The sequence below is a fragment of the Eptatretus burgeri genome, chromosome 8 (assembly GCF_056783735.1).
Source record: "Eptatretus burgeri isolate ZD-2024b chromosome 8, Ebu_testis_v1, whole genome shotgun sequence".
NCBI classification, from domain to species: domain Eukaryota; kingdom Metazoa; phylum Chordata; class Myxini; order Myxiniformes; family Myxinidae; genus Eptatretus; species Eptatretus burgeri.
Genome location: NC_140968.1, coordinates 96,985,704 through 97,001,130, shown reverse-complemented (window position 1 = coordinate 97,001,130; position 15,427 = coordinate 96,985,704). Strand labels below are relative to the sequence as shown.

Sequence of the window (15,427 nt, the reverse complement as noted above, 5' to 3'; positions counted from 1 at the left end):
CAACAACCACAACAACATTTTATGTGGGGCAGAACCACCTGAGGAGATCACTGAAAGGGCCTAAGGTCACAAGTTTCTGTGCCTTCAATGCCAGGTAAGGAATGGTAGGGCCTTACTGGTTTGAGAATGACAATAGCAGGATGGCAACAATCAATGGTGAGCGCTACCGGGCTGTGCTCCAGAAGTTCCATAATGATCTAGCCCAAAAAGTCACCCCAAATCAGCTCAGCATGACCTGGTTTATGCAGGATGGTGTACCCCCGCATACAGCTGGTGACCATCACTTTCCTGCAGCAGTTCTTCAGAAACCACCTCGTTGTCCTGGGTACCGCTCATGACTGGGCACCACATAGCCCAGACTTGAACTCTCAGGACTACTGGTTCTGCGGAGCTGCCAAGGGCACTGTCTACATCAACCATCCTGCCACACTGGAGGATCTGAAGCAGGAGGTGTCAGACTACCTCCAGGCAGTGCCACATGAGATCAACAGGAAAGTCGGACAGAACTTTGGAGTCAGGATCAATGCCTGTCCGCACCGTGGAAGGGCACACATCGAGAACGTCAATTACAAGGATTTTGCGTAAATGCCAATTTCAGACCTTGGGCTCTCACTAACTCGAGCAGTGACTTACTGCAATAGTAATCTAGCAGTGACTTAAGAAATGTTTGGTTCATGTTCTTGAGGTTTCTGTTTCTTTGTAAATAAACATTTAAAGTTGCATCACTCTTTTTGAAACACCTTGTACATACATATGCTGTATGCATAACACTTCAATATTCTGTGTACAAACAAATGTTGCAGCCAGTCCACCCCGGAGACGGAACAGTGGCACGGACTATAAAATTGATGATTTAAATTCTCCTCCCAGTCTTGGCTGCAATACAATTCCACTGAGTAGGGGGGCTGTAGCTCTGCTAAGATCATGCCTAATAGACAGAGCCTATACAACTGTTTGGCCAGAAGAGCCATATATATATATATATATATATATATATATATATATATATATATATATATATATATATATATATATATATATATATATGTATGATTGTGTGTGTGTCAAAACATGTTCAGCTCCTTTTTGAAAACGTGCCAGAGTGACTTAGTGGTGGAATTGGCATGTGTTCTGTAACGTGATGAATGACACCATCTTAAAGTGATAATTCTGAAGGGGATCAGAAGACTACAAAGATGGGCTTTTGTTCAAAGCGAGATGGTTATGTCAGTCTTAAACGCCTTCTGGCAGGGTGCAATTCACATGTTTTTGAAGGTGCGCGGACATCCGCTTCCACAATTGCCAATGCTCTCCTCCCTCCCTCCCTTGCTGCTCAGTCTATATTCCAACTGTGCCGCAGAGGGACCCCTGGGACTCACTGTCTCAAGTCACGTTGCCAGGAACGAGAGCCGTGCAAGCTGGGAAAAGCGATCGCAGCATCACGTGGATTGCACCAAAGCACCGCGTGTCGTGTTGCCATATTTATATCACTCCTGTTACTAATTCATGTCACGTTGGTGTCTGTTTAATTTTTTTTACCAGATGTGCACCCGACTACCAGCTTTCATCTAAGCACGTGTCTATCGGACTCTGCATTTTGACGTCATAAGCTCATTAACGTGTGTTTACGGTTTATACCTTGCATTACATGCAACGTCTCATGCACTCCGTGATTGACCAGTCAGCTGTATGCCCTCTTTTCGAACTTCACTTCAACATCATAAAAACAAATAATAATCATCAATAATGACAATTAAGAAATGGAAATTGATTCGGTCGAGTCTGTTGTGCTCAATGGTCGAGCTGTTGTTAGTATGTTTGGTTGTTGTGCAGCAGGAAATATTTTGCAATAATTTGCATGCAATGCAAGCTCCTTCATGTAGTTAAATACCCCAGTGGTTGTGCAAGGGCAGGGTTGAAGGCGGAATTCAGCTTTCGAAAGCACAACGAACCTCGCCGTCTCCCGCATGCCCACCCTCCTCTCTCCAATACAACCTTCTCTTGCACTCCTCTCTGGAGAGGACTCCCTTGGTCCTGCAAACAGCAATTTCTCACCGCCTCCAGGCCAACTCACGTGTCCCTCATTGCCACTGCCACATCTGACCTAGTTCCTTGCATTTGCGGCACACCCCCACTCAAGATGCAGCCAATCTGCACTGAACCGCACCCGAGGCAGCCAATGGGATATAAGCACAGATCGTCCGCAAGAGGCCAACTCGCGGGAAGAAGCAGCCGCTAACGTGTCATGAGACCGTGCTATATTCGTAGCTGGTTGTTGTTCCACTGGATAATCCTCGCGTCCCCTAGTTTGATAACTTGACATTGAAAATTGCGAGTGATATTCACGATTTGGGGACTGTTCACCCCTCAAGTATGGATTCAACCCCTTCGTATATTCTCAGGAGAATTTAGAGGTGATTGTATCGTGATCATGTGGAATCAATGTGAAGAACGTTTTTGGTGTGGTCTAAACAAACCTCACGACTTGCTCGCGAAAAACAGCAGCTACTTGAAATACAGGACACAAAACCTTCGAGGAAGATCAGTTTGATACGTCCTAGTTCTGATCAATTTATTGGCAACCAATTGCTTGGAACAACATTAAAATCTCCAAATCAGTTCGTTCATGTTACTATGTGTGATGTCATCAGTCTACATCTCTTTAGACATTAAATTGACCGGTAAAAAGAAGAATAAGAAAAAAAAAGGATTACTTTTACTTTTTGCATTGCCTATTACTACTACTAGTTCTTCTTTCGTACGCAGCACAAGGCTGTGAGGTAGCATCATTGGCTTTGCCGCTGTTGCAATGCCCTCTGGTAGCTTGAGGCAGGAATTAGTAATTTGTTCAGGGTGCCGGCAATAGCTCGCCTACTCTTCGTGAAGGACATCGTGGGATCATTAACATCCACCAACTAATGCCGACAGATGGGACACCCGTTTAACGTCCATCCGAGGGATGGCACACACACACACACACACACACAACGATTAATCACCCTGCCAATGAAACACCGGGATGGCAGTTTATAGCTGCGTCGAGATTCGAACCCATGCTAGACAGCTTAGAGGTGAGTGTGCGTTCCTCTCGAGTCTAGACCATCCTGCCAGCCCATTACCACTAAATTGTACATGACCAACATTTATAATTATTTAATTATCCAGAAATAAATTTTAAATCGTTGTTATTTATTTTTGTTATTTGCTGTTATTTCTTTATTGGTGAAAGCCTCACATCGTACAACAGTATGACAGCAATGTTTTCGTAATATCGTGATTATGTCACGATATTGAACAAAAATGATTGAATTCAGCCACAGTTGTACAATCATATACTCCATTCTCCCGCCAACCATTCACTGGTATATGCCTTCTCAGAAAAATAATGCTTAACGAAGGTGAAAGATAATTCAATTCCATCAAAGAATGCTTGACGAGCAATTTTTAGGCTGAGAATTTTATCGCTTCGTGGTTAGTTTGCTCCTAATGCCCATAATAGTGGAGTTGGATTTCAACCAAGAACTCTCAGCACCCAAGAGGCCTAACCTGCTGAGCTATATCAACACGGACATGAAGACAATAAAAAAAGAAAAAAAATCAATAAAGTATGAAAGTTCTGCAAAAGAAAATTAACATCAAATGATGTGATCATAACCAAAGAAGAGTTAGAGCCTTCAAGGGTCATCGAGAAAACGCCGGAACAGAATGGCAACAATTTTGTGCAGGAAAATGAATTTTGATGAGTTATTGAAAAGGAGTGGAACGTTTTAAACTTTAATATGGCTATCAATGAGATCGTCATGAGATTCAGTGACATTGTGGTTCGAACGTCAGCTCTGAGTCTGGTAGATCAGCAGTCAATTCTGAACCTGGGAATAGCATACCAGGGTATAAGCATGGCATGTGCTGCTTCTTCTTTGCTTGACGTTCAGCATTTATAAGATAGAGCAAAGATAAACCTTGTGGGTTGACAGCCCACATGTTGCGGGTAGGCAGGGGAGGTTCTCCTTGATTTTTACACTGAATGTGGAGGAAAAATGACTTCACAAGATGGTGTCAGCAGCACCAAGAGCTCTCCGGAAAGTTAAGGCTGTGATTGTTTGATGTTGATAGTCAAGGATATTGTTGTCCAATGTCTCTATATAGATGTCCATTTGTCCATTGTCTGGAATCATCTGTGTAATTCATTTAAAGAAAGTTACAATGGTGACTCCTAATGTCCTTGTCTCAAATGTGTTATATGTACAAGCTTCCCCATGAGCCTTGCACCCTGTAAGTACAATTGCAAAAAAGGTCAGAATGCACAATCTCGATAAAAGGAATAAATAAATCCAACAACTTTCTACTTTATTCACTTATTTAGCAATATTGAACGATATGTTACAACACAATTCCCAAACGTTTTGATTAAGTGATACTTCTGAATGTTAATACAATTGAAATTGGTCAGTACTGTACTTCTCTTTGGTTCAACACACTGCAGTAATTATTACTTCCGCAACCGAAGGTGGACGGAGGTTATGTTTTCACCACTGTCTGTCTGGCTGTGGGCACGATATCTCAAAAAGTTGTGGATAGATTCGAACTAAACTTGGTGAACAGGTTGGGTGTGTGACAAGGACGAATTGATTAGATTTTGGTGAAGATACGGATCAGGATCAGATAATTTTCTCAAGTGATTCTTCGCAATTGAGAGATCAGGCCAAAAATGATATATAGCACGATATCTCAAAAGTTTAGAGACGGATTTGGACAAAACTTGGTGGATGAGTTGGGGAGGTGACAATAATAAGCCGATTAGATTTTGGTTAAGGTCTGGATTCAGATCCAGCCTATCAGTGGGATACAAAACGTCAAAATAGTGTTCAGCATGGTGGGGGTACGCACTCTACCAAGTGCCATTCTAGTTTTAATTGTTATACTATTCAATTAATTATTAACGAATGGTTAATGTGAATAACGATGGAAACCAAAACTATGAAAGGAACAAAACAATTAGGTCTGTTGTCAATCCGCAGTGTTTCACAACGTACCACCATGAGTGTTCAGGAATTTATCTGGGATGCTTACGTATCATGGTCGTGTCCATTGTATTTGTTTTTCCACCATGTTAAGCTCAATACCTTTTCTGTACAGCATGTATGACAAGACTATTCACTCCTGCAGGACATGTATATACTATGGTGTTTGGCTTCACCCTGAATTAAAATGAGGTTCATCACGTAACATAACATGTGATTCCTGCAGTTCTATAATGCTCTGGAAACAACAAAGCAAACTGCCCAACTCTTGTACAGAACATATCTCTTCGGGGTTGTGTACAACTTTTGCTCGAAAAAAAGACAGCCAAGTGCACAGAATATCGTGTGTAGGACTAGCGGAGTATGTGAAAAGCTCAACAGACTATAGAATGACATATGTAGATGAGCAAGAAAACAACAAAACCAGAAAAGGGATCCTTAATCCAATGAGCAACAACCTTCCAAAAACAGGTGCAAATGATGGATACGACACAGGAAAACAAAACAGAAACAAACAAAGCCCCAATGATTTCAAAGAAAAAAAGAAAGAAAGGAAAATTACAAAAAATAAATATCAGCAGATATACTCTAACAAATGGGAGAATGAGAAAAGAGCAGGAAGATTTTTTAAAAAGAAAAAGAGCTTGATAGAACAGGGGTTGACAAGAAAGGCTCATTGGAATGACTAAGAAGAGGTCAAATTAATTCAGATGGAGAACGAGTCATCATCAATGCCCAATAACAAGGACACTACACTAATACCTTTAAGAAAATGGTGGGATTAAGCCAATTGGACGACAAATATAGGTTTTGTGGGGAAGTAACAGTCACTTCCTCGAGGGATGTAAAAAAAAAACTCATGTCAGCACAGCTGTACACAGAAAGACATTACAGCGTTTGTAGAGTAATCCACTGGCACGTCTGTAAACATTTCAACATCCCGGTCCCAGAACAATCATGGAAACACAAACCAGATCCGATCCTTGAAAATGAACGTATAGTGCTCACGCGTGACAAGATGATCCCATCAAGTGTGGACATCGCAAACAAAGCACTGCGTCAAGACACAGTGCTCAAACACAAAAAGGAAAAGTCGGCATTGTTGATCGAGGTTTCAGTTCCCAATGACTGGAATAAATGCGACAGAAATCAGGAAAACAACCAAATCACCAGGATCTGAAAAATGAGGTCAAGAGGATGTTGAAATTGAAGAAAGCTGAAATTGTACCGGTGATAGTCGGAGCTACAGGAATGATAAAGAAAACCCTTACTGAGTACTTAAAATCATCCCGGGGAATGTCACTACAAACGAGCTACGAGTGGAGGCTGTCAGAGGTTCAGTGAAGATTTTGAAAAGAGCCATTGGAAGGAGGCTATGAGAACAAAACTTTACAGTTTGGATCGTGAATCATGATCCTTTACAAAAATAGGAGATGGAGATTTTGAGTTCTGGGAGAACTTCCTCCCACCTCCTGAAACCCACAAATGGAGATAATACCCAACAAGAGAAAGTGGATTGAAAACCACAGCTAGGTATGCAAACATTTTGTGATTGACAAAAGGAAAAGCCAGTGAGAGAAGCTTTTCTCACCGGAATGCGATCAAAACGGAGCTCGAATGACAAAAATGTTGAATGCTGGCAAAGCTACACCCATACCGACAAGTACAAAAATAATTGGCACAAATGGATAACTGCAAGAGCAGAAACCATTCATCTCGAATATCAAGAAAGTATGGTCAGAGGAGAGAAAATGAATTGGATTGTAAATGCACCATCAGGGAATGTTTTAACCCTTACTATTTCAACCTGTGGCACAAATCACATCCACCATCATCTAGACATAGCCAGCTGAGGTCACAAGAAGCCGAATGTAAATATTGAGTGGTGTTGAATGAGTGTGTAACCCTTTACACTGAATTATTGTGAAAATGATGGGGTTTTTTTTACAAAGCAGTTAAAAACTTATTGCGACTGGGTTTTGTTTTTTAACCACTCAGTCATGGAACCCTTCACAGCTCCTACAGGATTCCAAGAACCCCGCTCCTGGTTAAACACCCAAAATCCAAGAACTGGGAATTAGCCTGGCTGGGGGCTTATATTTTCGGTCCTGTCCATCCATCCGTTGATCTGTCTGTCCGTCCGTGCATTCATCCAAAGCCTCACAACAAAAATGACAATGCATTTCTTTCATATTTGGCATATGTACACAATAATATCAATTAATGAAGCATATGAAATGATTTAAGGATCGGAGCCAATTTTGAATTTTGGGGAAAAATTTTTTACGGGAGAGAATATGTGCAGAATTGTATGTGCTTTCGGGAGCCATTATTTATTAACATACACTTTACCATTTCCTCCACCAACACACAACTTTGAATTATTAATTTAGTTATATATATATAGCCTGGCGTTGGCTTCGTGGTTAGGGTGGCAGCTTGGGATCCTAGGGGTCCTGAGTTCAAGCCCCGTTGGGCCGCTGAATTAATACACCAGGAGGTTGATTCAGCCTGTCATCCTTCTGAGGTCAGCAAAATGAGTACCAGTGCACTGGTAAGGGGGACACTGCATCAGCGGCATAGCTGTGTCCCAACCAATGATGCAACCAGCAGCCACAGGCTGCACTTGATAGATAGATATTTATATATACTTTACAATACCCAATATCAACATGGGAGTTTTATTTATTTGTTTACTTACGTTTTAGCATTCTGCAACCTTCATACCTTCTTGAAGTACTTATTTATTTCTATACACTTTACATGCCTGGTGTTGGCTTAATGGTTTGGGTGGTGGGCTTGGGATCCCAGGATCCTGAGTTCAAATCCCGCTCAGCTGTTGAATTAATACCAGGTGGGGCTAACTCGGCCCGTCATCTTTCCGAGGTTGGCAAAATGAGTGCCAGCATGCTGGTATCCGGTGTCGGAATGGCGACCCGTCCAGGATTGTGCCCAATAGCCAAGGAGACTGCTTAGGCAGCATCAACGCTCTGCACAGAGTATGGTCCCAATGGATGGATGGATACACTTTACCATCATTACAACCTACATATCACCTTAAAGTATTTATTTATTTAAATACACGTTACCATCACTGCTACCTAAATACCACCTTGAATGGGCTGGCAGGATGGCCCAGAGGTACACACACTCACTTCCAAACCATCTAGCTTGGGTTAGAATCTTGACCCAGCTCAAAACTGTCATCCTGGTGTTACACAGGCACGGTGATTCATCAATGTGTGTGCCGTCCCTCGGATGGACGTTAAACTGGGTGTGTCATCAGCTGGCATTTGTTGGTGGACATTAAAGAAAACATCGATAGGTCACATAGTTTGGCAGCCATATTGGATTGAATAGAAATATTAATCATGTTTTCTCTGGAACCACTTAATCAATCGATGTGAAACTTCACATTGATGATCTAATGGTGATGGGGAATACATGTTCTAAATTTCAACTTGAATGGACACATGGTTTGGCAGCCAGAAATAATTAATTTTTTGATGTGGGTTCTTTTCTTCTTTTTTTTTTTTGAATAAGGCTCACTTGGCTGTGCCTGGATGAGTTTGAGGGTAGAGGAGTAGCAGCTGAAAGGTGAATCCTACCCAGGTTCCTTGTAATGACTTCATCTTTGCTTTTTGCTTGTTTGGGTTCTTCATGATTACTCCAATGCAGGACTGTACCTATTTGGTCTTCCATTTGATTTGAATTGAATTTCTTTTAATCTCATTCGAAATTAAATTGAATAATAATTTTTAAAACGTCATGGGTCAGGGTCAGGTGTCCGATCAGAGTGGGGATGCATCAAAGTGGGATGTTTAGGTACCCAGTCATCACTGGCAGCAGTTATAAAGTGGCAGTTCTAGTTATGTGTCTTTTTAATTGTTTCATACACCAATACACAAAAGCCACACAAAAGCAGTCCTGGCGAGGGTCTGCAATCTCCGATTGCTCTTTTTCTTGTTTTATCCTGTTTTTGAAACTACCTTCTGGAAGCACTTCAATCCCAAATCTACCTCCAAGGCTTCAAGAGCAAGTACCGCACTCCCTTCTCACATCATCCCCATACCTATTCAAGTTATTTCTACCCTCATTAACCCTACCGATCCCAACCCTCTTACTTGCAGGTTACTGTGTCTTTGCACCCCTCTCTTTTTTATCTGTTCATTCATTCTCTTACTTGTGGTGTCCAAATGTGACAGTCAGTACAGTGCCTTTTTACCCCCTTTCATCCCATTCTTCCTGAGCCTCGATATTTCGAAACCAAACACTGAAAACATTTCATGTTAAACATTCACAAGTCATTCTGGAGAAATAATGGACATTATAGAGTAGTAGTAATGGTGACTTCTCGATTCGAGCTGTTTTACGAGGAATGAGAAACATTTACGCAAGAGGAAGCCATTCGGCCCATCATGCCTGCACTTCACAAACACCAAAAACCCTCACCCATCCACACACTACCTTGACGTCCTACCACATTATATGTGTACCCTTCTATCTTCCATGCATCTAGGTACCTATACAATTCCAATTTAAATCTATCGACTCTTTCTGATACCACTACCTTCGATGGAGAACTTTATATGTATGAACAACTGTCTGACTGAAAGACCACTACCATATCACTGTCCAAACTCTCCTCTTCTTTACTCTCAGGATATGGCACCTGTTCTTATCACTGGTCTATTCTACTGAAAATCTCTTCTGCACATATTTTGTGTATACCATTCATTATCTTAAACATCTTTATCAGATCCCCTCATAATTGCCTCCTTTCCAATGTGTAAAGTCCTGTCTCCTTAAGCTGTTCTTCATAGCTTAGTCTAGGTATCGAGTTGGCCTACGCTGAATCCTCACTATGGCAGCTATGTCCTTCCTGAGTTGTGGTGACCAAAACTGCACACAATTTTCTCCCACTTCCACATGCTACACCATATTGGGATTACTGAAAGAGAAGTCCAACACAGCACCCCCCCTCGTGGGCATCTCTACAAACTTGATTAAAAGGCAATCTTGGACAAGATATATAAAATCCTCATCCGCTCCATCTTCCCCTTGTTCCTCTACCAAATCTATCCCAGGCAAGTTAAAATCCACCATAATCAATACTCTTCCCTCATCACATGCCCTTCTGAATTATTCACGTATCCATCTTTCCTGTTCTTCCCTCACACCCTGAGGCCTGTAGAAGCAGCCGACAAGTATCTGACCATTCTTTCAATCTCTAATGTCGATCCACACAGAATCCTCTCCTTTAATTCCCTCCTTAATATTGTTACGGTTGTGTAAATTCACAGAACACCATTCAGGTTCCCCAGAGGTCAGTTATTTCGGTAAGTGTGTGTTCCAGGTTAGATTTCCCCACCAATGTATAATGGGAATTATTCGTGTGCCGGGCTGTGCATCTTCAGTTAGCCGTTATTCTGTCTCTATCTTTTATTTTAACAACGACAACCCACGGTCACGTTTTATGGTGATCTCCAACACGGCCGCGTTTTTACGGTGGTCTCAAACACGGCCACGTTTGACGGCAAGATCGGATCAAAACGGCAAGAGGGGCGAAGCCAGTCGGGGGTGAAGTGTCGAAGGTGAAAGAGCGAGTACCCCCTCCCCCCCCCCCGGACCCGATAAAGAGCCGTGCTGGAGCGCCGAGAAGCCAGTTGAGTTGAGTGTTGGAGTCCCGACAGTTGGAGTTGGAAATTGGGCTGGGCCGTTGGAGAGAGTCTGGAGTCTGGAGTTCGTGGCTTGGGTTGGCGGTGGGAGTGGAGAGACGCCCCGTTGGGAGCTGGAGAGTTCGGAGTTCAGGCAGTTGGTTCGCCAGCACAACCAGGAGGCCTGAGGCGAGACCCATTCACTCCTGCAAGCGTCGTCGGCTAGACCAGGCCGCAGTGGGGGCCGGACGACCAAGGGAGCCAGTTGTAGCTCGGGGGTCCGGGCAAAGACGCCGAGGGTCGCCGAACCAGGACCCAGCGAGTCACCAAAAGGGTGACCAGGTAGCCCGCTTGGTCTCTCAGAGCCCCTTCGGTCATCCCGGCTCCGAGCAATTATAAAGGCTCACGAGCCCGGTTCTTTCTTTCTTTCTTGGGTTTTGCATGAAAGTCTGTGGCGCCTTGTCCATAAGTAACAAACTGTGAGGTGCATGTACATAATAAATAGACATCGGCTGTAGGTTTTTGCTCGTGTCTTGTCCCCATCACCCCCTCCCCCCCCATTCATTGCATATGTGCATTTCAAATAAATGTCCACATTTTTGAATGTTAACCTGCTCGATGTGTCACTTTCTGCCATGATGCGTTCGGAATGTTAGCTGGCTGATTATAAGCTGATAAAACGTACATCTGGTCCGATGGGGCTTGGCGATATAAAACCGCTCGGCAATCAGATACGGAACGAGCTGCTTAAGCGGCTCGTTTTCGTGCAGGCTCCGTCGAGGTATAAACTCCCGGCATTTCTGTCCGCGCGAATAATTAGGTACATTGACAATTCAGCGATCGACCCTGCAGCGCGTGGACAGAAGAGTTGGCTGGTTTATGGTGTGTTAAAAACACCCGTAGCTGGGTTTTGGCGTTGATCCGGAAGCTGCGACTAGATTGCCACGTTCGGTGGGCGCACGCGGCCGCAATTGAGCTAAAGGCGGTCGTCCACATGCCGGACGGGCGGAAATCAACAACAATATCATGCCTTTCACTCAATACTATACTGTCTTTCACCAGATTGCCACATTTCTCTAGTTTTCTCTTTCCTATTACACCGATAAACCCTGTCACCTTGGATTCCTATCCTCCAATTGGATTGCTCACTAAACCACGTCTCACCTCACCATCCTTCCTAGCCTCCAGCTGTTCCATATTTCCAATCAACCCCTGCCATTCGTGTTCAACACTTTCAACCTTTCCCTTCCGTTAACAACCCCTGCTGCCCCAATCCTCCAACCACACATCCTCAGTCTCTCGTCGAAAAACAACAATTTATTTTTCAACAACTGCCATGAATCTCGCCGCTAAATAGAAGAGGGGCTAGACGACCTTCCATGGAGCACCCTGCCACCTGACCACATTCACTCACTAAGACCATGTAGGGATCCCCACGTATTCACCAACCCAACCCCAACTACACACCACCTCTGCAACCACTGCTTAACCCTTTGAACATGAGGGGCCGTTTTATCAGCCGCTATTCAAACCTCCATACACTCGAGCGGCTGGATTTTTCTCCAGGGAGCCCAGGGCAAGGGAGCCGAAAGTCCAAGGAGCTCAGGGTTCAAAGGGTTAAATAACAACATCTACTTACAGAGATCTGCCCTGACTCCCACCTTGGTTTTGATTCGGGAATTGTTTCTTCACATCAGAAGTTTGTTTGGAGCCACTTCTGTTGTACTCGTTTGAAGAATGTTGTGAACAACTACATAACAGGTGCGAGTGACCATGCCGTAGAGTGTTGACGTCATACAAAGATACCATCAATCATTTGTCAACCATTTTTTAAATATTGAGATTTTAAAATTCGTCCTCGACCTCGGGCAATGCATTTTCTGCATGACTCTATGTACGTAATAAATATATAACTGTGTATCACTGTATGTATGTATGTAGCCTGGCGTTGGCTTGGCAGTGAGGGTGGGGGGCTTGGGATCTTAGGGTCCTGAGTTTGAGCCCTGGAAAATAAGTTGAAGTAACACCAGGGGGTTGACTCAGCAGCGTGGATGGGGAGCTTGGGATCTTAGGGTCTTGAGTTTGAGCCCTGGCCACCGTTGAATTAACACCAGGGGGTTGACTCAGCCTGTCATCCTTTCAAGGTCGGCGAAATGAGTACCAGTATGTACCGGTAATAGGGGCACTGCATCAGCGGCATAGCCGCACCCGAAAGCCTCCAAAAACGAACATCCACAATTCATCAATTTGTTAAAACTTGTCGATTTTTTAATAAATATTTAAGCAATTCGTTAGTTTAGGATCCTTATCGAGTAAAACAATGATAATATTAATAATTAATATTCTGACTGAAATGCCAAACGGTGTATATATATATATAAAACAAAAAAACATTGAGGTAAAATCTGACAACAACATATTTTTTTTTCATCTTTGTCTCCATTAGAAATCGTTAAATCGATTATAATTATGTACGTTTTGAGGGGAAAAACAATTCCTACTCTCAGAGAATGAATCAGTCACGCCTCAGCGCAATGTCACCAACGTGGCTTTCAAAGCGAGACGACGTCACCGGCGCGTCAATACATGTAAATTACCAAAGAGCCAATGGGCGTGCGGCAATCCGCCGCACGCGGACAGAGCACGTGGGGAGGAGGAGCGGTCCACGTGGGGAGGAGGTGCGGTCCACGTGAGCTGCACATCTGCCACTCTCGGCGATTGCGCTCACCCGGCATGGCCCCGGAGGTTTGTTTGCTTTTCTGCCGTTTTTTTTTTATCGGCTCTACTGGAGTGCCGCCAATTGATTAGATACAACACAACGGCCCCCAGAACTTGCCGGGTTAAAGAAATGTCATTTACCTCACGTATTCAAAATGCAACATTGAAGCGGTTCAAAACAAACGAGTGCATCAAAAAAAAAAAAGCAGATTTTTAAACGATCTTACCTGAAGAAGCGGTCGAGTCCATGATCGCGCTAACCTGGAAAAATGGGACAGGAGGTGAGGAGGTGGTTAAATAAATACGTTTTAGTTGTTTCGGGCTGAGGGATGGGGAGAGAGACGCGAGCGAGAAGCTCCGATGTCCCACGATGGCTTTTGCGCCTTTGCGGCGGGGCAGGGGCTGTGCGCCGCCAATAAAGCCGATCCCGCGCACCGCCCCGCTCCGACTGTGATAGGGCGTCGCGTCCCGCGGGCGCCTCGAGCACGCGGCTCCACACAGCCTGCCCCAGTGACACAGTTTTCCTGCGCGCGGCTCACGCGGCCCGCAATGTGAGCGCGGGGCGGTGCCGTGCCTCACACGCCTCGTGACTCCGGCTCGTGTTGCTCTGCACCTCAAATCCCGATTCATGTAAATTATAATGGACGTTAAAAAGATCCCACGGCGTCAGATTGGAGAAGAGGAGGCGAGTTATCGCCAGCACCTTAGAACGTGCAGCAAAAGGAGGGTGCTCTCTCCTCCTCTTGACATACCGTGTACGTACGTACTCTGCACTGAGCATCGGTGCCGTGGACGCAGCTCTTAAGCGAGGGCTACACTGGGTGGTTTGCCATTGCCTTCCCAGCAGTAGTAATGGCGCAGGAATTTGGAAGAGTGTTCAAGGTGCCGGCGATAACTCGCCTACTCTTCGCGTAGGACACCGTGGGATCTTTAACGTCCACCGACTAATTCCCACAATCGGGATGCCAGTTAAACGTCCATCCGAGGGACGGGCACACACATTGATGAATCACACCAGGGCGGCAGTTGATCGATAGCTGCGTCGGGATTCGAACCCAGACTTTGATAGCTTTGAGGCGAGTACCTCGAGGCTAAGCCAGCGTGCCGGCCGAATTGAGGAGCCACTGAAGATCCTCATGGCAAACGATGAAAGAGCGCTTGGTGATGTTGTGTTGTGGACACGACGGCTCGAATGGCTGGATGGTTTTTTGTTGTTATTGTTGTTGTTCGTCGTGATGCAGACGATAATTCACAGAGCTGAATGAGGGCACACGTCACACAACCTCTCACCCCTCCCTCCCCCTCTCATCCAACCATCCCCCTAATCCCCTCCCAACGCAACAAATCATTTCTCTCCACAATCCTCAACACCCACACACTAACCCATAGGATCAGAAAATAAAGTTTCCAAAAATTGACACAAAATGTGAATAAAACTACAAAAACCGTTTCACCTTTAACATTTCAATGTTTGTGATTGACTGATATTTCACACTTTTGATATACTGCACTGTACTGTACTGATAAATGTTTTACTTTGGATAATAATAAAAGAACGTTTATATATTTGATGAAATATTTCCAATTGAAATGATACAATATATTACAACAGGCCTGTACATCACAATTTGTATTCAAATTGTTTCTGGGACAATGCAATAACAACAACATGCACGCACACTCGCCTCTGCTATATCTAGTCGAGGTTCGAATCCAGACCAAGATATAAACTGTCATCCCGGTGTTTCACAGGCAAGGTGATTCATCAATGTGTGTGCCATCTCTTGGGATGGACGTTAAAGTGGGTGCCACGTCTGTTGGAATTCGTTGGTGGACGTTGAAGACCCCACGGTGTTCTTCATGAAGAGTTGGGTTGGCGAGCTATCGGCAACTCTCTCCACTCTCCGACCACGCCGACCTTCCTGATTTCCCTCCTGACACAATTTTCCCATCTCAACCTCGTTCTACGTCTTTTCCTCCTACCTTGGTCCCTCAACCGATCCGCTCTCTTTGCAATTCTCTTTGTCCCAT

General features: G+C 44.2%; 1 protein-coding gene across 3 annotated transcripts in view; it reads right to left on the bottom strand.

Annotated features, from left to right (window-relative positions):
* LOC147022338 (nuclear receptor subfamily 1 group D member 1-like) overlaps positions 1-13,943 on the bottom strand; it is a 46,927-nt gene extending 32,984 nt beyond the window's left edge. The window contains exon 1 of one of the 3 annotated variants that reach the window (XM_085893123.1): positions 13,624-13,943. Coding sequence is in view for 1 of the 3 variants with exons in the window: in XM_085893121.1 (XP_085749247.1) it covers positions 13,624-13,645 (22 nt within the window). In the remaining 2 variants the exon portion in view is untranslated. Of the gene's footprint in view, positions 1-1,891; positions 2,038-13,623 lie in introns of those variants that run through there. The other 2 variants (XM_085893121.1, XM_085893124.1) reach the window with 2 other exon arrangements.
* Between the last annotated feature and the right edge of the window lie 1,484 nt (positions 13,944-15,427).